The sequence below is a fragment of the Marmota monax genome, unplaced genomic scaffold (genome assembly GCF_021218885.2).
Source record: "Marmota monax isolate L192 unplaced genomic scaffold, Marmota_monax_Labrador192_F-V1.1 WCK01_AAM20220418_F8-fsc00012, whole genome shotgun sequence".
Classification (NCBI taxonomy): Eukaryota; Metazoa; Chordata; class Mammalia; order Rodentia; family Sciuridae; genus Marmota; species Marmota monax.
Window position 1 is genome coordinate 35,774,292 of NW_026695227.1, and position 22,304 is coordinate 35,796,595.

A 22,304-nucleotide genomic window follows, 5' to 3' on the forward strand; every position below is an offset into this window, starting at 1 on the left:
TTAAATTTTATTTGAAAAACATTTATTAATCAAGTTCTTAAAGGATTGTTTTACTTGCTGGTTCCTTAAGGAGTAAATAAAGGGATTTAACATTGGGGCCACAGAGGTATTGAGCACAGCTATGCCCTTGGTCAAGGTTTCCCCTTCTTTGGCTGAAGTTTTGACATATATGAAAATGCAGCTTCCATAAGAAATGGAGACAACAATCATGTGTGAGGAGCAAGTGGAAAAGGCCTTTTTCCTTTGCTCAGCAGAGGGGATCCTCAGAATTGTTTTAATGATGAACATATAGGACAGAATCACTAATGTTAAGGTTGTAATCAGAGTTAATATGGCCAGGAGAAATGCCAAGAGCTCTAGGAAGGATGTGTCTGTGCAGGAAATCAAGAACAAAGGAGAGGAGTCACAGGTGAAGTGGTCAATGATGTTGGAGTCACAGAAATCCAGTTGTAGTCCCATGATCACAGGTGGAAAGATGATGAGAAAGCCGGTCAGCCAAGAACCAAGGACAAGCAGGGTGCAGATCCTGCTATTCATTATTGTTGTGTAGTGCAGTGGCTTGCAGATAGCCACATAACGGTCATAGGACATGGCAGTCAAAAGGAAAAATTCTGTTGCACCAAGCAGTATGAGGAAAAACACCTGGGCTGCACAAGAACTATAGGAAATGGTCTTATCCCCTGTTATGATGCTGACCAGGTATCTAGGAATAGAAACTGTGGTGAATGAGATTTCTAGGAAAGAGAAATTCCTAAGGAAGAAATACATGGGTGTTTTTAGGTGCAAGTCTACCAGAGTGAGGGTGATAATTGTTAAGTTTCCAGTAATACTCAGTATGTAGGTGAAAAACAGAAATAGAAAAATGAAAATATTTAGCTTTGGGTCATCTGTTAATCCCAGAAGAATGAACTCAGTTGCAGATGTATGGTTTTTCATTTTTTATTGTTTACTTCTTATAGGTCTAAAAATGAAAATTTGAAACAATGATTTAGTGAGTATGGTACTAAATTTTCACCACTTCTCCTGAATTAGGAAACATAAAAGGCTTATAAAGAAACAAAGAATTAACCAAGGTGTACTAAATTTTGAATAAATATATTATCTACAACAACAACCACAGAAACTATGTCTGATGTCCTTTTGCATCACCAGTCATTTAATATGAAGCTAGTCACTGACAATGTCTAATAAATTCATCTGTATAAGAAAAATATACCTAAAAAATAAAAAATCTAAAAATGTAAAATATTCTTTTAAAACTACTATGCAAATGAATATGTTTTCTGATTTTCTGTAAATGAAGCATTTATTGAAGTATTTCTTAATTTTCCACAACATTCCAAGATATTTAATTGTCTAACAAAGAATCAGAGCCATCAACACTAATACTTCCATAATCCTAATCAAACAAAACCTAAATTTTCCCAAAGTACTAAATATTTTACTTTCTGAATTAAATAATATTAGTTTATCATTCTATATATGAGATTCTAAGGGCCAAAGTTAAGTGATGCAGGTTATACAATTATTAGATGACAGAAAAATAAATGAGGGAAAAAATAGAAAATGCACTTACTGTGAGGTAATCCCACCTGGTAGCAGTGAACCACTGAAACCTAAATGCTAGGTTGCTTTTCTTTGAGTGACAATGTTTGATGCGTTATTTTCAGAGCATGTCATACACTTCTTGACCAGTGTCTTATCTCTGATTTTCTTGCACAATGTCAAACTTACAAAGCATATAGGTGGAATTTGAGCTGATGATTCTTGTTATATACAGTGAACATATTTAGGAATGACTCTAATAGAAAACCTATTACTAATATCAGAGAAGCCCTGACAGGAACTTGACATAGACTCAAGTACTGCTAGAAGGTGCTACAAGCAGGCTTAGGCAACAAATCCAAGAAGTTGAGGAATTTGTGATCTAGGAATGAGTTTGTGACCTGATGGGAAATCTGGTGTCCTGGACAGTGGATGAAGCTCTAAGGGCAGTCCCAAGTGGTCAATTCAGTTAAGTCTGATACTCAAGTTTGAAAAGTGTCATTGCAAAGCCGACATTGATAGAAAGTGTCTCTGGCACCAACTTATTACTTAGGAGTAGAAATATGAGCTGTAAAATTGGAGATGGCAGTAGAAAAATGGACAGTTTAGAAGTGGTTATAATGAAGAATTTCAGAGCCAGAGATCATGAATTTCTGGAAAACCTTGAAGAAATAAAGAAGGAAAAAAAGAAAGAAAGAGAGAGGCTGGGGGAGAAGGAGGGAGAGCGGGAGGGAAGGACAGATAGACAAGGAAAGAAAAGGGGGAGAGAGAAAGAAGGAATAAAAGTAATGAAGAAGTGGGATTCTTTTAGTAGTTTTAGTACAATATTTACATATAAACAGGCAAGTACAGGTGATAAAGGTGCATATCTTGCTTATTAGGTAAGTGAAACTTAGTTCATGAGCAGGAGAGGGCTCATACCATGAATGAGAATCAAGAATCAATAGCTATGGAAAAGAGGTGAGCTGCATGGCTTATAAAAGAAAACTGTGAAGAAAATTAATAGTTAAGGACTATTCCAGGTTTTATGATTCAAATATTTTGTATCTTTTGTTTTCCAAAAATTCTATTAAAAGAAAAAATCCTGCCCCAAGATGTTAGGAAAATGTGCCAATATATTTTACTTGGCTCTCACTAAGTATTGTTTAAAGAAAGATGGGTTATGATTTTTTTTAATGAGTTCATTTTCTAGCTAGAAAAAAATGGTTTATAAATATTCTTTTTAAATAAACAAACTAGTTTTACCTGCTTTTTATCTGTTTTGTCTCCAAACAGACACGGGGGATTCTTACTGGAAAGCAAAATTAAAATGTCTCTGGAGAGTATAGTACTGATGAGAGCACCCTAAAGAAAAGAGAATAATTTTAATTAGTCTTATTTTATAAATTATGTTTTCTCAACATTAAATAGCAGAGATTTGTATAATACCAGCAACAAAAGTGAGGACATGACAATCTTGAATTATTTTGGACGTCCTATTGTCAATCTCATTCTTTTTTCAACCTGAAACAAATGTCTGCCAAAGTCATATAATCCCATAGCATGGAAAATATGAAAAAAAATACTGAAAAGAGTAAGAGGAAAGGCCACATGATATTTAATTTACAATTAAAATGTTTTATTCATTGATAAAAACATATTGAGTGTCTATATTAGGCAGGAGAAAGTTAGTAGATAAGCATATCAGCATCACCAAGATACAATGACAACCAAGAGTATAATACAAAAATAAAGCTCATGAAATTCACAAATTAAAAAAAAAAAACTCAAGCACTGTTTTTTTTTTCACAATAGAAGTAAAGCAAGCAAATTTTATGTGCTGTTTTCGTTATCTGTGTCTAATTTTTCCGGTTGGACAATTTGGGTTCCATTACATTGTTTCAACTACTGAAGTATTTGATTACAGTATGTTTAGCATATATTCTTTATTTGAATTTTTTTGTTCTTCTAATCATTTTTATATCTACCAGGACCTGCTATGACAGGTGAATCTATGTGAATGGGGTGGAAACACTGGTAATTTAGGTTAAATGTCTTATTCAAAGAGAAACTTCAAAAAGGGACATGCTCTTGCTTCTAACCAAAAATATAAATTGGAAGTGCTCCTTCCTTGTTTTCTAAAAATTTGGTAAATGTTTTGTGCAAGCTATTTCAGAACTTTATTTTATTTTATTTTATTTTTTACATTCTCCACCAGGCTTGTGCGAAAATGTTTTCTTTAGAAGACATGGCAAGTGGGCTTCAATGAAGGCTCCAAGATTTGAAAACCCTCAGGTCATACCTTTCATACTCTCTTCTCCAGCAGTGAAAAAAAGGCTTGCTTCTAATGTGACAAAGATGATTTGATGTCCTTGTGTGTTGTGTTATGCAAGATTCTTGTCAGTTTGGTTGCTCTCCAGCATCTTTCCATTGCTGGCTCTGGAGAAACAAGCTTTCAGGAATTCTGAAGCTATCATCAATGTGCTGGCAACAGCCTGAGTAATACTGGATGTGAACTCATGATCCCCAGTTGAGCCTCAGAATAGGGACCCAGCCCACAGGTGGTTTTCACTATTGCAACACTTCCAGGTTTTCTACTCCTAGACACTGTGAGATTTCTGTGTGTCCCTTTGAGGTGCTAAATTTGTAGTACTTAATTACAAGGCACTGGATATTACTACAGAAGATACCTGACTGCAGGAAGCCACCAGTGAAATGTGTGTGGACCAGATAAGCATGGAAGCCACTGAGTAGAAAAATCTGTTATCTGGGAACTCCCAATGGCACTCCTGCTGGTTTTGAGAGGGTCCAGTGCATTTGAATTTCTACCCAGTTCTGTCAGAGGTGCCTTACATCTTTCAACATGTGCATGACCTGCTGAGAGCCAAGCAGCCTGCCTAGGCACACCTACAACCTGTTTTTCCTGAAAAAGCAAGCCTGAGATAAGACTCCTCCCACACTGCAACCTTATACCTCCCAATCCCCTTTGATCTGTACCAATATATTAAAAAATAAAAAGCAAGAATGAGCTTCCATTTTTATTAGAAGCTGCATCCCTCTGGTCAGCTTGTCCCGTTGTTGACCCCACTCAGGAAACATATTCCTGGTGCCCTGTGGTTATTTTCTAGTGTTGTGGGACAGACAAGGCTAGATACCTAGGGAATTAGAAGGAAGTAGTTTTATTGGCTGCAGCCAGGTCCAAAGGGGAGGTTTTGACTTGGTCCATTTGTCCCTCTGAACCCCCAATTCAGAAATGTTTAGAATTTCATACCCAGTGTGTATAAAAGGGAGAGGGGGAGATCAAAGACTCACAATCTGCAGAAGTCCACATACAAGTACATTTTTTCTACTGTTCTGGGCAATCAACCCAGGCCTGGAAAGTAAATCAAGGACACTCTCTCAGAAAATCAGTGCCTGGGAAGGGAGCATTCTCTCCTTTTCCCCCACTAGCTGGTTCCCAAAGAACCAGCTAATTTGTATTATTCACTCTTATCTTTTGGATTGTAAGGGACCCTCCCTAGGACCTAATCACTGTTCCCTGAAATGCAGATGCCTCAGTGAAGGCTTCAGGCCTGACAAGAAGCCTGAGTTAGAATCCCTTATCCCATTCTGCTTCTGCAAAAACACACCTCCTGCCTGAAAACTCTGTTGCAGAAATTCTTGCAGATAGTCTAAGAACAATTATGATGAGGATCTCTGGAAAGGTTAATTAAGATATTTTTGTGAAAGAGGGTGTGCCACTACTGTAGTACTACTTTCTTAGCTTTTATTTCTCAGCAAGCCCATCCTCTGAAAGGAACCCTTTCCCTAGTCCACACAGTACATGAGCCAGACCTGACTGTGCCTCCCACGTGGAAGCTTTGTAAGGAAGAACATTAAGATCCAGCAGCTTGACATCAATTTTCTTTGGATTCTTTAGGACCTGGCAATCTACTATGCCAAATTCCTTATTATTCCTCTTAATGAGAGCAGTTTCCTTCTGAGGTAAACCCTCAGTAAACTTATCAGTTTCTACTATTTTTTTTTTGTTTTTATTTTTTGTCACATCTAGGACGCCAGCCAAGTTGCCTTTACTCCACAAAATTTCTACTTACTCCTTATTTTGGTGTAGACTTTAGAGATATTTTTTCTAGTCTTCTATTTGTGCTAAGGGCTTGAATGATGGGTAATTTTATTTACTTTTGTTTTTTAATATATTGTTCTCTAGGTGTGTGAATTTTTTTTTTTAATCAAAGGAAACACAAAATTCATAAAAAGAAACTAGGAACTACAAAGCATTTTAAAATCCCTTTATCTCTTCAGCTAGAAAGATGGTAGAAGTCAGTTAGAAAATGCATGGTAGGCAGCATAGACTCCTCCAGTGATTCTTGCACCAATAAAAAAACACAAACCTACATAAAACCTTTATCCACATAAAAGCCTCAGAGAAGAAACTGAAAACAGCATACCACTGGCCAATGTAAAATTGCTGTCTCTCAGACCATCAAATGCATACTTCATGTCTTCAGTAAAGAGAAGTGCAGATTGTTAGGACTTCTATTCTTTGGGTAACATCCATTCCTCTTGTACTTTGATGAAATTCTTCTTTTACTATCTTACAAATGATGTTTAAATGCTAAAGGTCACTACTAAACATATTTTTTTGTAAAAATACTATAAATGTGAAAATGTAGAGGAGTAACAGCAAGAAACACAGTGATATTTATTACCAAGCTACATTTCTACAATTATAATAAAGACAACATTGGAATACTCTTCAGAAGTTTTTTCCTCTTCTTTTCTATTTTTTTAAAACATTGCAGTGATCTGGATTAAATCCAAGGTCTCATGCATATTAAGCAAGTGTTCTACGACTGGGCTATACTCTATCCTTGGGGGTTTTGCAGGGTGCTATGGTTTAGATATTAGGTGCTCCCCAAAAGTTCACATGTGAGACAATGTAAGAAAGTTTAGAGGTGAAATGATTGGGTCATGAGAGTTTTAACCTAATCAGTGCATTAATCCCCTGATAGGGATCAAGTGGGTAATAACTGTAGGCAGTATGGGACTCAAGGAGGTTTGTCACTCAGGTTGTACCTTTGGGGTACATTTTTTTCATGGTGGTAAGGGAAATTCTCTCCCCCACCCTTTTCTTTTATAATCTAAATAAAAATCCAGTGTGTGAAATTTGTTCCAGGGATGTTTCCCTTTTCCTTTCTGGACTGTAACTGATGAAAAAACATAAAATATTAATATTATATATGGTATTAATGCATAATCTCTCCATTAGTTACTCTATTTCGCCTTTGTCCTTGACCCAGATGTAAATTAAGCATATTTACTTACTATCCAGAATGGTACTCAAACTCATATTGAAGATTTTGAACTCAGAATGATTTTACCTGTTCTACATTTCAGCTGGCTTATATGAAGAGAAATCTAGTGTGGTTTTCACCTGAGGTTCACTGAGCTTCAAGTCTTTGGTTGACACTTTTTATTTTATTTTTAAAATTAATATTTTTTATGATATGATGTCTTGTTATACAGCCCAGGCTTGCCTTGAAATTGTGACCCTCCTTCTTCAAATATTCTGAGTATCATGAGTTGATATCTTTAATATCTTAAGTAACATTTTTGCAATTATTATTTTGAATATTGTTTTGTCCTATATTCTCTTTGTTCTTCTGGGATACCAATTCACATGTATATTAGAGGTCCCATGGAATAGAGACAACCATATTTCCTATATTCATCATTTGTTTTCCAAATATGTGTGGCCTAATATTTCAATTTCCCTAAAATTTCTTTTATTCCATGTTAGTCATAACTTTCCTTCATTATCAGACCCTATCAATTATTTCATTCTTATGAATTTTTTTAAAATTCATGTGAAGAGAATATATTTATACAATAAAAGTAAAACATTTTCTTATTAGTTCATATTAAATGTTAGACATTTAATAAAATATATCCTTATATGATTTTCTAAATTATATTTTATTAAATGTCTATAAAGGGAATATCCTACTCTACTATATGTGTCTTAATAAATTATTCTTTTCAATTTCAATTTCTTCAGAAATTTTCTGGCTTATTTTACCAATTGAAGCTGTTTTACACATTTTACTGTGATTTTTTAAATAAGGAGTAAGCAAAATATTTAAATATTTTAATGTAATTTTGCATTATTTTTAAATAAAGAATAAATCATTTCCCTGGTTTAAAGGACATGTATACAAAAATGTAGATGTGTTTTCCTTGAAAACATCTTGTTAAATTATATTTCTATTTTAAGTTACTTCCTAAAATGCTAGTTATGCCATTATTTTTCTCTGTCCATCAAATTCACATGTAAATATTTTATGCTATGAGGTGATGCAGAGACTATAGGAGATATATGTTTGACACCTCCAAAACACACACTATGAGTTAATTTTAGAATATTCAGTGATTAAAGATTATGAACAACATTGTCATTAGCTTGATATTCCTCTCTAAATTCTTTTGGAAGGGAGAGTGAGAAGGCTCCCCACAGCTCAGACACTTGGCACAACTTACTTTTTCATACATCATTTGAATGCTACTATATAAATTAGACTCCACTTTAATGTCAACATTTCAGGCTTCCCTAAAGACAGTGTAACAAGAATATTAATTAACTTTGATATTTTATTTCTAGGGTTAATGATGAAAATATCAATTATTATCTTTTCCCATAAGAATTCCCAAGAACTTTTACCAGTTCTGAGTAAATATGCTCTTTGTATAAAAAGGGGAAATATAATGAACAGCATTGTGGAGACAAAACCATCTCCATTCAAGTCAGAATAAGAAAAACAGAAAAAAGAAGCATCAATAATAAAATAGTATGGTTTTGATACAAATAAACAGCTTAGATTTCCAGATTTTAGGTTAGGCTGAACCTAGACATTTACCTTTTGATTTGTAGAGAAGTCAGAATAACATGTTGGAAAATGCCACACATATGCTGATTGGAGAGCAAGAGATATACACAATGTTTATGTATATTTCTAAATGTCTTTGGATTTCAATGTGAACACTATCTGTTGAAAGGGAAGCAGCAAAATGTACGGGTTGGAAATTAATTTCTAGGCAGTTAAAAAAACATGCCTAATATATATTTGGTTATAATAAAAAGAATTCTTCACAATGCATCAGCAAAGAGAACCTCCGTGAAATTTGTGGAAAGTAAGTATTTTTTTGCTATTTTGGTTTTCTATGCACAAAGAAGTTGTCACATAAACCATTTAATTGCGAATATGTGACAATAGATTCAGCCAGATAAACTCACATTTAGAGAAACAAAGAAATTATTTATGTAACATGTATCTCATGATGAAATATTCAAAGAACATATTTCAAAGTGTTGCTGTATTTGTCTATTGGACTAGCACCATGAGAAATAATTCTCAAAATGTATATAAAAATAACATGTACTCATTCCATTATACTTACTAAAGTATTCAGTATTTTAATATTACTGAATGCAAATTATTTCTTATATGATAAAGCTAATGATGAAGTGAAACTTACTGAACAATTAAATTGTAAATTCCATGTAAATTTTCAACTGTGTATTTAAATATCAATTCTGTAATGCATATTTTTTAGTCGTAAAATTAATTAACAAATATTTTTCTGTTGAAAAAGTTTTAATGGCCACTACCAAAAACAAAACAAAACAAAACAAAAACTCAAACCTAAACATACATATATCATCAGGAAATAACCATTTAGAGAATATTAATTGCAAAAGATCCTTTTTGATTAGCTACACATTTTGGGTACAGATATATCCAGAAAATACACATCTTTCTGAAAGAAACTGAACAGAAAATGATTTTACTAATAGCAGGATTAACCATGGTAACCTAAAAAATGTTTTAGGTGAGATTATAAAAGGTAGGTCTGCATATATTAGGAAAACTAGATAAGTGTGCAGATACTTCTAGAAAAAAATTATAAAGCCATCGTTTTGTAAAGTAAAAAGGTATCCAAAAAGAGAATTAGGAAAATGAGTATCCAGAATGGAGATGAGAGTAAGAGGGGTTAGCCTGGAGTTTTGACTGTTATGTAAAAAACTCTAGAAGGAAAACAAAGTTTCTGCATATCTACTGAGTTGCTGGCTATTTTATTAAACTTGGAAAACTGCACTTGATGTATCTTTTAAAATATTGTTTATCACCTCCACCTCCTTGCAGCTCAAATGGCATCTTGACAGAATTGAACCATGAGGAACCACACAATAGTGACAAACTTCATTATTGTAGGACTGACAGCGGACCCAAATTTGGAAATTGTAATTTTTCTTTTTCTACTTCTAGCATATCTTTTGAGTACTACAGGAAATCTTCTTATCATCCTTCTGACCTTGCTGGATTCCCGCCTCAAAACTCCCATGTATTTCTCCTAAGAAATTTTTCCTTCTTAGAAATCTCATTGACATCTGCCTGCATCCCTAGATACCTGGTCAGCATAGTCACTAAGGAAAAGACTATTTCCCATAATGTTTGCTTGGCACAGGCACTTTTTGCTGTTTTCATAGGTATAACACAGTTTTTCCTGTTGGCTGCTATGTCCTATGACCGCTATGTGGCCATCTGCAAACCCCTTCATTATGCAACCATTATGAGCAGCAGAGTGAGCCACCTGCTGGTTGCTGCCTGTTGGATAGCTGCTGGGGTAGCGATCATTCATGGAGTTATTGTGAGTCTGACCATAGAATTCTGTGATGGCAATGTTATTGAACACTTCTTGTGTGACACCTCTCCTATCCTGAAACTCTCTTGCACAGACACCAAGGAAACGGAATTCTCAAATTTTATTTTAGCCATTATCACACTCTGAAATACACTGGCTCTGGTATTGTTCTCTTATATCAAAATCATAACAGTTATGAAGATCCCTTCTGCCCAGGAGAGAAAGAAGGCTTTTTCCACCTGTTCCTCCCACCTGATTGTTGTCTGCATCTCTTATGGCAGTTGTATTTTTATGTATATCAAACCTTCTGCAGAGGAAAGGATATCTTTAAACAAGGGGGTATCAGTGCTCACTGTTTCCATTGCATCTGTACTAAATCCTTTCATATATACCCTAAGAAATAAGCAAGTGATACAAGCCCTGAGGGACCTAGTAAAAAAATGTACCTTTACAACTTTGAAGTAACGGCTTTGGCTTTTGTAAAAGCATACTATTGAGAATTAGTGAAAATGCTATCCTCTACTAGTTACATTTATAACATATCCCTTAATTAGTTTTTATTATGGCAGTCACAGAAGTTACCCATAAAGAGCCTTCATTGTCCTCCTGAATGTTTATCATTTTACTAGCATGGTCCTTCCCCGTTATGTTCTCTCATGATTATGATTATCAAAATATTCCACTATGAATCCTTATTAGAAACCTCACATATCTTGCATATGGTTTTCTACAATAGATGACCCCTTTAGTGAACTCTGTAAATATGAACTTATTTATTTTCCTCAATCTCTAAGGACGACTGCTTTCTTAGCCAGACAATGTTAATATTTAAAAAATATATATGTGATGTTGCTGGAAGCCCACGTGCCTTATTTCTTCCCTTCCCCCTTTTCTTTCTTCTTGCCCTTTTTTTTTCTTCCTTTCTTATTTTTTGAGCATATGGGACGACATTTATTTCCACATACTTTCTTTCTCCTCATTTTTTGTAAGTTTTCTCTTACTTTTTTTAAAAATATTTCTTCTTTGTTTCTCTTTTGTCTCGGCTAAATATCTAAAAGTGTACATTTATAAGGCTGAATATTTTATACAGCTCCCATTACTAGTTTTTCATGTTACTATCTGTTATGGCCTTTCTTTATGCATTTGATCTCTTGAAGTAAGAAAAACAATAAGAAATAGAACCATCAACATGCTGTCTGCCTCACATCCTCATCCTGTGTGTACGTGTATACTGTATCTATGAGAATCCAGTGAATCACCACCAGTACTCACAAATGACATGCACTTTTTACTTTGGAATGAGGTCTTGCCACATTGCTGAGGCTGGGCTTGAACTTGTGATGGTTCTGCTTCAATACTCCCAAACCTCCACCTAACCTTCTTCCCCTCCACTCCCACTGGTGCAATTACAGTTATATGTAGTGGAGCACAGCAAATATGCATCTTTTATTTGATATATTTACAGTAGTTACATTTAAAAATGATTACTGATATAACTGAGGTATATTCTCTCATATTTGTAATTTTTATTTTAAATTTTGTTTTTAATTATGTTTGTCATTTAATTTTATCACATCATTAGCATATCAATTATATGTCTCCCACATTTTTACCCTTAACACATCTCCTCCTACAGGGTGTTTTGTCCTAAGTTGGTTAGGTTTTAATTGCTGTGACCAAAATACTTGACCAGAACAACTAAGAGGAGGAAAATTTTATTTTCAACCTCTGTCTCAGAAGTTCAGTCCATGCATGGCCAACTCCATTGCTCTGGGCTCAATATCTTTCGAATTTTTAATGTTTTCTCTAAAGTTTTAAATTTATTTATTTTAAAATTAATCTATGTCAATCTTCAAAAGAACATTATACCTCCTCATGTGAAGAGCTGTACCTTTGAAGAGCAATTGAATCAGTCCTTTAAGACACTGATGTCATTCATATTTTATAACTAATACACCATTAGTATTATGAATTCAAACACTTGTCTTTTTTTAAATTAAGAAAAACTTTATCTTCATTTTTTTATTATTCAACTTTCCTGCTTTCTGTGTAGAATAGTGTTACAAATCTATATAATATTTCTTCTGCTTGGAGAACTTTCTGAAATGTCCCTTTCAGATCAACTCTACTGATAATGATTTTAATCAGCTTTTGTTTCTCTGAGAAAGTCTATTTCTCTTCCCCTTTTGAAGAATAAATAAACTGGATGCAAGTTCATAGTTTTTCTCTTTCAATATTTTAAGTATTTCACTACATGGTTTATTTCTTGCTTATTTCTAATATAGCAGTGTTGTAACTTTATCCTTGCTCCTCTGTAGGTAAACTTTATTTATTCCTCCCATATTTTTTTCAAGATTTTCTCTTTGGTTTTGTTTTTCATTATTTTTAATATGATCCATAGTTGTACCAATCAAAAAAGTCATTCTTCATTTTTATTGTGTTATAGATTCCATTTCTCTAGTTAGAGTAGCTATCTGTTATTGCATGCTGTATCTTTTTCTATTAGAGCACTTACCATATTAATCACAATTATTTAAAATTCTTAGTTAGATATCTCCAACATTTACATCATGTCTGGCTCTGGTTTTAGAGCCACCTCTGTCTTATCAGATTTTCTGCTATCTTTTGTAATCCCTTGTAATATTTTTGTTGAAAGCAGAACATGTTGTATTAGTTAATGTATCTATAATAATCTTGCTAGGAATTGGCATATGCTTAGTTAAGATTTATTGTAGGTGTAGTGTCACAGGTTTCAATATACGTTTTTGTCATTGTTTTTGTCTCCCTTGTTGACTTTGGGTTTCTGTAAAAACTATTTCTTGGAGTGAGTCTGGGTCTTTTACTTTTAAAGCTATAATCCACTGTTATTATATTGTAGCCTTGTTGGTGTAGTGGTTAGTTGTGGCAAAGGGCCAGTGTTCTATGATTTTATGATTTAATATCTGTCTTTTAGGTCAGTGACTCTACAGTCTGAATTTCACAAGTGTTTCTGCAGTAGTTCAGATTCCTCCATGGCTATGATTGAGTTGGAAGATGGAATTTAAGGTGCTCTGGAGTACAAGCAACACCTTTCCTGCAGGTGGGAGAATGATTTGATGAAGTTCTCCAACTGTAGGTGTCTGTAGTGGAGAACACTTTTGGAGTCTTTCAAATAGCTGCTTTTCTCCTTTTCAGCAGGAAGGATTTGTCTTGGCTCTTGACCATAGAACTTGATCATGTTCCTAGAGGTGGTTCCCAGGAAAGTATGGGTCCTTTGATGATTTTAGTTCCCAGGAGTTTCAAAATCTCATTCTAGTCCACACTCAGCTTCGAGCAATTTGTGAAAATTGTCACTTAATTTTTCCAACCTGTGTATAGGACCAGCAGTTCCACTTAAGCAGATCTGTGGTGTTTCACCCTCCCTACAGGTTCCCTGGTGGCAGTATATCCTGTGCTTTAATTCCTTGAAAGGTTCAAGAAAAGTCATCATTTTTCATTTTGTTCAAGATTTTCATGCTTTCAGGATGGGACTTTGAAGTTCATTATGTGTCAATCTATAACTGGAAGTTAAAAAAATTAGTTGTTCCAATCACAAGCTTATTTTAAAATTTCTATAGAAAGACAAAGAATTTAAAATAATCAAAATGACTTTGGAACCATGCAATACTTAAGACATTGTATACTTTAAAATATTTATTGCATTTATCAAATTTTCATAGGTAAATAAAAGATTAGTGGATATGATTTTATTCATTTAGGTACATTCTTTTAAAAAAATATATTTTTAGACGTTGATGGGCCTTTATTTTATTCATTCATTTATATGTGGTGCTGAAAATCAAACCCAGTGCCTCACCCATGTTAGGCAAGTGCTCTACAACTGAGCCACAATCCCAGCCCCCATTTATGTGTATTCTTCTGGTTTTTATTTTTATTTTTTTACATATTCAAGTCATTAAATTTTTGCTTGCTATAAAACAGATCAATTAAGAGAATATGGTATTAGTAATAGACAAAGGATTTCAGATAGAATCTGCATACAGATTCTCATGTTTATGTTCAATTAACTTTTGAAATAAATGTCAAGGTAATTCAATCACAAAACCTTGTGTTTTTTTTTTCCAAGAAGGAATGCTTGAAAAACTGGACTTATATAAGCAAAAATCTGAACCATACTATATATCAAAGGATAACTCAAAATAGATCTTTTACTTATATGTAAAACATAAAGATTTTGGTAAATTGATATATTCATGCAAAGATATACTACATAGCAAAAAACAAACAAACAAAAAGACCTAATTTAATGATACATGTAACCACAAGGATGAATCTCTAAAACATCATACAAAGTGAAAAGAACCCCAGCTCAAAATTTAGCTATTATATAACACTTATCAGGTTACATTTTGAAAAACAATAAAACCATAGAACAATGGATCAGGGATTATAAGTACTGTGAGATGTGAAATGAACACTTCACAAGTACTTCAGGTAACTTTTGGGGATAATGCAAAAATTCTTCATTTTGACCATGCTGGTGACTACATCACTACATATATTTTTAATGTCTCATAAAATTGTATGAACCTATAATTTATTATTTGAAATGTGTACTATTAGCCTGAGCAAAAGTCAAAAAATAAAGCAAAATCCAAGAGGTAAGTTTGATGGTATAGAAAAGAAAAGGATAGCAATATCAGGAGAGTTGATGGGTCTTTTGGGATAGACTTATTGGGGATATAAAAACTTGAAAATCCTGTTACTGATGGTGTTTGTATGTTATTCTGGCTGTGTGCATATTTTTTTCACTTATTGTTTAAAAACTTGCATTATTGATTTTGTATGTTTTTTTTCTATGTAAGGCATATTTAACAATAAAAGTAGTGATATGAGTTTTATTTTAAATGTCTCTTTTCTGTCATATCTATATTATCTAATTTTGCATCTTTTTATGTTTATGATATAAAGTTAAATGTAAAATCAAACCATAATTTATTATTTTATTTTCAAATTAATTTTACATATGATTAATTGAAAATTGGAAAGTTATTGCTTTTCACTTAGGGATATGAATACATTATTTGTATGTAGAAAGCTGACCAGTTTATTGCTATCAAATTGAAAACAAAACTTTGGAAATGAATAATATTGTCCCTTATGTGATGATGGAATTGATCTCATAATGTTTTTGCAAGGTTAATGTATTCAAATTATGTAATTTGTATGTTGAATCTAGTCTCCATGGTAGATGCTGATTTAGATGAGTTTGTGGAAGATTCTTTTTCCTTAGGTGAGAGAGATTAGTTCTTTGTTTAGTATTTTAAGGAGATCTGGAAGCAGCAACAGCCCTAGAGAAAGGACATAACCCCTTCTCCCAACTTCCCAATTAACACCATTAATTTTGAAATGCCCATGTTATTTGAACCAAGCCATCCATATTAATCTAATGTATTTTTTAGATCAATAAAAAGATGAATATAATGACTTCCTCAAATGTGCAGACAGATTGTTGCATGGGACTCCATCTTTAGAGAATAATAAATTTAACTTTTATTATGGCTAAGAGCCAGTATTTGAAGAAATAAGTTTATGTATTTAAATTCATTCTTCAATATCTCTCACCTGAAATCATGTTTTTTAAAATGCTTATGAGACAATTAGATTTCTTATCACTAATTTCAAAACTGAATGTGACAGAATTGGCCTTTTTCACTGCTTATCTGTAACACTTATTTACTCCTCTGCTGACATTTTCTGTCTTCATTCAAAAGCCCATGAAGAATTATGTTTGTGTCATATCCTTTCATATCATTGGTATTCCCCCACACCCACTGGAAACTCTTACATTTAGTCCCAATATTACATCAAGGAAATTTCAAGTGTCTTAAAAATACCTCCTTATGGTGTTGTTTTTCCATCCTGTATGTTGAGTTCTGGATCTTACTGTTTTTATCTGGATCATTGCAAAACCGTGCTCGTCCATTAATTGTCCTGTGCATTGCCCCTTATGTTATTTTTTTCTATCTGCTTAATATACTTCGGTGATTGCTCATTACAAAAGAAAAATCCAAATTGGTGTTCAGAAGTGATTCTAGAAATTATTTCTAAGTAGAAAATAACAATTTTTAGTGTTAGATTTCAGCATACAGGTGAGGACAGTATTTGTGTGGTTATTTTAGTAATATCACTGTCTGACTTACCATATATATCTACGAGTGGTTTCCTTCAGAAGCTAAAGACCCATTGTACTGTAACCTTCCGTTTATCTTAAAAATATGTGCATCTGTTTTTGTTGCTCCCAATCCTCTACATGAAGAAAATGTAATGTATATATATATATATATACAGATAATGAAGTTTTACTCAGCCATAAAGATAAATAAAATTATGCCATTGGTAGGAAAATGAACTGGAGAACATCAAGCTAAATGAAATAAGCCAGATTCAGAAGGTCCAGGGCTGCACATTTTCTCTTACATGTGCAAGCTAGAGAGAAAAAAATAGGAAAAAGGATCCCATGAGAATACAAAGGAGGCTAGTAGAGTAGTAGAGTAGGAGGGGTATTAGAGGGAAGGGATTGGAGAACTCAAGAGGGAATGAAATAGACCAAATTGTACTGCATGTACAAATATATCACAATGAGGCCTACTATTATGCATAATTGCAATTCACCTATAAAAGATTTTTTAAAAATCAAAAAGTACAAATAAAAGGATTAAGTCTGAGTTTAGTGTGATTAAGGTTTTATATGTGTTTCTGTACGTATTTATATATAACTATAATGTGTATACTTAAATGCAGATATTCACATGTTTATGTATGTAGTTAAATGCATAGATGAGTATGTACTTGTTTGTAACTAGTATATGTCTATATCTAGGAAGAATTTATTTTTTCTATATTCCTTTTTTATTGAATAATGTTCATAAGAATATTGGTATCTTGAAATTTTTTTTTAAAGAGAGAGAGAATTTTTAATATTTATTTATTTTTTTTAGTTTTCGGCAGACACAACATCTTTGTTTGTATGTGGTGCTGAGGATCGAACCCGGGCCGCATGCATGCCAGGCGAGTGCGCTACCGCTTGAGCCACATCCCCAGCCCGGTACCTTGAAATTTGCCTCAGAACATTGTTTCTTTCAACTTTTAGATATTGAGGATGCAGGAGTGGATTGCCACATGAAACTTTAGAAGACATACACTAGTTATAAGCATGTACATACATTTATGCACTTATATGCATATACAAATATATTAACAGGTGCACATATGTACACACACATAGTATATATATATTTTCAACTTAAGGAATTGAATGTGCCATTAAATATACTCATATAGTTTCTAACTTTCGCATAGTTCCTAATAGAAATCCTTTTCTAACAGATGATACTTTGTACAACACTCTATAAACAATACTTCAAATGGCAATTAATTTAATTTGGCTGTCCAACCAAAAATATTTTTCTTTTGTAGTCCTGGGGATTGAACCCAGGGGCTTGTGCATATAAGGCAAGCACTCTACCAACTGAGCTGTGTCTCCAGCCCCCAAAATCTTATTTATAGAAATTGATCATTTTTTTTGTGCTTCCCAGCAAACCTTTCCTTGTTATTTCACACATTTCCACCTCTTTCTTCATAGATTAAATGGTATTAATTAGTTTATTTTTGAAAGATGTTGAAGATAGCATTATTAAATGAACGGTAGTACCTTCCACAGTTCCCTTAGCATCTTGTGAATTAGAGATAAAGGAAAATATTTTTAATGAATGCATAAAATATTATAGAAAGTTGCTACAGAGACCTGGAAAATACCACCACCATTCCTGAGTTATGAAATTGCTTCTAACAAAAAGACAAATGTGGTTTACTTTTTTGGGGATGTGGGGGTGGGGCAATTAACCAGATTCCCAGCCCTATTTTGTATTTTATTTAGAGACAGGGCCTCACTGAGTTGCTTATTGCCTCACTAAGTTGCTGAGGCTGGTCTTGAACTTGAAATCTTTCTGCCTCAGCCTCCCCAGCTGCTGGGATTACAGGCCTGTACCACCACACCCAGCGTGGTTTACTTTTATAGAAGCATAAATAAATAGATTACTTTAGAAAAATATTGCTGGACATCCTGGCTCATGCCTGTAATCACAGTAGCTCGGGAAGCTAAGGCAGGATGATCACAAGTTTTAAGCTAGCCTGGGGAACTCAGTGAGACCCTGTTCAGAAAATAAAAAGGGCTGGGGGATGTGTCTCAGTAGTTGGTGCCCTGGGTTCAATCCCTGGTACCAAAACCAACAACAACCAAAAAAAGAGAGAGGAGGGGAGAAAGAAAGAAAGGAAGGAAGGAAGGAAGGAAGGAAGGAAGGAAGGAAGGAAGGAAGGAGAAGGTATTTATTCTTAACTTAGAGGAATTTAGTTAAGCACAAATTGAGATAGAAAATGTTATGCGAGGTTAAAAATATTGCATATCTTCTTTTTCTATTCTAATTAAATTATCTGTTTATTTGTTCCACCTTTCCAACTGTACATATATAGATGCATGCATGCATGCATATACACACAAACACACACACACACACACACACAATTAAGACTCTTCCAAAATTGTCTGGTTGTATGATTCTTACTTAGATTTCATGAGTAATAAGATCTCAATATCTAGTTCTATTTCTCTCTCTCTCTCTCTCTCTCTCTCTCTCTCTCTCTCTCTCTCTCTCTCTCTCTCTCCTTATCTCTTTCTCTTAGTTTTTACTTGCAGTATCTGTGCTCAAACCTAGGGCCTCATGCATTCTTGACAAGTGTTGTACCACTGAGCTAGATCCTAGTGCCAGATCTTAATAATTATAACTCTGTTTTAGCCAATCACCACCTGTTATAATCTCAAGTGATTAAATGATCCATGAATGATTGTTGCTCTGTTGAGAGTATATTGAGGAATGTTCCATGGAAATGTGAATTAAGGAAGTTCCAATATGCAGTAATATTAAGGAGTTTTCATTCTTAGTAACCATTTAAATTTGCTACAATAAACTTCCAAGATGATTATTCACTAATGAAATCAATGACTATTTAGGTCAAATGCCATTTTTGTAACACACAAACAATATTGTGCTAATGTCATATGATTACAAAAACAATATGAGACAGATGTATTTTGGGTGAATGTTACATAAATGTGATTTCCCTATGCTTGAAGAAAAACGGTTCTGTGAAATATTATAGTGTGAACAATAAAAATGACTATAATAATTTCTTGAAAGTCTGCAAAAATGAACTCTAATATGTGTCTGATGCATTTTTCATAAGATCTCAATTAGCCATCAGAATTTCATATAATAATATTTTATAATAATATTTCACCTGTGAACATAAAGTTGACCTTTTAATAATTCTGGGGTTAGGATTGTTGAATCCCTGCACCATTGAAAATCCATGGATACCTTTGACTCCCCCAAAGATTAATTACTAATAGCCTGTTGTTGACTGGAAGCCTTACTGAGGACATGAACAGTCAATTAACACAAACAGATCATGAGGAGATAAATAGCACCATATGGTGTTTTAAGGGGGTACTTGCAATACTTGAGCTTCCATTTAAAATAGCAACAAGAGATGGCTATGAAATTAGTACAGTATTGTAGTATATACTACAGTCCATTTTGTGCATCTTTACTTGTGATTACATGTATCCTCCCCGTAAAGAGCACCATATATTGTGTTTATATGCAGAATTTCTGATAGATTTTAACTTTATGTAATAGATTTGTATATGTTTTGTGGTAGTATGAACAATAAAATGACTATAATAATTTATTGACTATTATCTAAATATTATCTACATATATTTTATGAATTCATGATATAGCTTTATTTTAATTTTTTAAATATTTCTAGGCTATGTAGTTTGTCTGCAAGTTTTTTTCAAACTTTCACAAATCTCCAACATATGAATGTAAGTGGACCCAGGCAGTTCAAATCCATGTTATTCTATGGTCAATTGCATTAATTTAGGAAGAACTTATGGTAATTTAATGTATTTATATTTATTGACTATTAGAGTCAGCTTCTTCACATGTTTTTGTTAGTCAATATGGTCAATTTTCCCTTACTTTCTTTTTCTAATCTGTATCATCTAACTACAGTTTACATGTATTTACTCAACATTGCTATATTGTTTTTTCCATACTCATGATTTTCAGTTTTCATTTCTGCTTACTTATTATAATCTTACAAAGTGATTTTTCTTCAAATTTCCTTAATAAAAAATCTTGATCAAATACTCAAGGCATCATAGAAAATTTTGAGGATAACCTGATATTTGCAGTAAATTAAAAGAAAAGAAAAGAAAAGAAAAAAAGTGTGTGTGAGCAGCAGGAAATACCTCACAATGACAAGAAATAGTGAAAATGTGATGGGCAAAGTAAAGAGTAAAGATACCAGAGTCAAGGTTCTTAGTTAATTCTTTAAGAGTAATAAGGGAGAAAATATTGATTCCCCAATGCTGTCCAAAAAAATTCACTGCATTAAGGGAAATGTCCCATAATCTGGGTTTTCCAATGCATTACCCACTACCCACATTTGACTATTGAGAACTTGAAATATAATTAGCAAAACAGCAGAATTAAATTTGTATCCAAATTAATTTTAATTAACTCATATTTTAATTTAAATTATAACACCTGCAACTTACACTGTACAATTTACACAGAAAGAATGACATCTGCTTATCAATGAAACTATAGTTAGAATTGCAATTATAAAGCACAGGGCATTATAGAAATTTAACCAGAGTTTCGAGAAACTCAAAGGATGAAATATAGCTATAAAGACAGTAAAAATAGAAGTAGAATTGATGGATGAGTGGTAGTGAATGAAGGCAGGCATGGCATGTGTGAACATTCAGAGGGAAAAGAGATGGTTTCTGCTTCTTAATAAAAAATAAATAATAACAAGAGCAGTTACCCTGGAACGGAAAAAGTGAGGAGAGAGGGTAGATGGTATGAAGTGAGTCTGAAATGGCAGGAGGACAACAGGCCCTTGCAAAAAAGAATTTTTCTCCCCAGAAAAGTAAAAAGTTTAAGTATCTCAGATGCATTTTATATTTCAACTTATCTAGTTCCTTCCTCACCTGTAAGATTTTATATAGATCTTGTTTTTATTGGTTGTTCAAAACATTACAAAGCTCTTGACATATCATATTTCATACATTAGATTCAAGTTGGTTATGAACTCCCAATTTTACCCCAAATACAGATTGCAGAATCACATCGGTTACACATCCACATTTTTACATAATGCCATATTTGTAACTGTTGTATTCTGCTACCTTTCCTATCCTCTACTATCCCCCCTCCCTTCCCCTCCCATCTTCTCTCTCTACCCCATATACTGTAAATCATTTCTCTCCTTGTTTATTTTCCCATTCCCCTCACAACCTCTTATATGTAATTTTGTATAACAATGAGGGTCTCCCTCCATTACCATGCAATTTCCCTTTTCTCTCCCTTTCCCTCCCACCTCATGTATCTGTTTAATGTTAATCTTTTCTTCCTGCTCTTCCTCCCTGCTCTGTTCTTAGTTGCTCTCATTATATCAAAGAAGACATTTGGTATTTGTTTTTTAGGGATTGGCTAGCTTCACTAAGCATAATCTGCTCTAGTGCCATCCATTTGATTTATACAATGAAAACTACAGAACCCTAAAAAGAGAAGTAGAAGAAGATCTTAGAAGATGGAAAAATATACCCTGTTCATGGATAGGCAGAACTAACATAATCAAAATGGCGATATTACCAAAAGTTCTCTAAAGGTTTAATGCAATGCCAATCAAAATCCCAATGGCATTTCTTGTAGAAATAGATAAAGCAATCATGAAATTTATATGGAAAAATAAAAGACCCAGAATAGCAAAAGCAATTCTAAGCCGGAAGTGTGAATCAGGCGGTATAGCGGTACCAGATTTCAAACTATATTACAGAGCAATAGTAACAAAAACAGCATGGTACTGGTACCAAAACAGGTGGGTGGACCAATGGTACAGAATAGAGGACACAGAGACTAACCCACAAAGCTACAACTATCTTATATTTGATAAAGGAGCTAAAA

The 22,304-nt window shown here is 33.6% G+C and overlaps 1 protein-coding gene and 1 pseudogene across 1 annotated transcript; one reads left to right on the forward strand and one right to left on the reverse strand.

Moving 5' to 3' along the window:
• On the reverse strand, positions 1-936 carry LOC124087248 (olfactory receptor 6C76-like). Its single transcript, XM_046436026.1, has one exon. The coding sequence runs from the start codon at positions 934-936 to the stop codon at positions 1-3; it is 936 nt and encodes a 311-aa protein (XP_046291982.1).
• An 8,818-nt stretch (positions 937-9,754) lies between these two features.
• Positions 9,755-10,689, forward strand: LOC124086971 (olfactory receptor 6C74-like; annotated as a pseudogene).
• Positions 10,690-22,304: the final 11,615 nt, after the last annotated feature.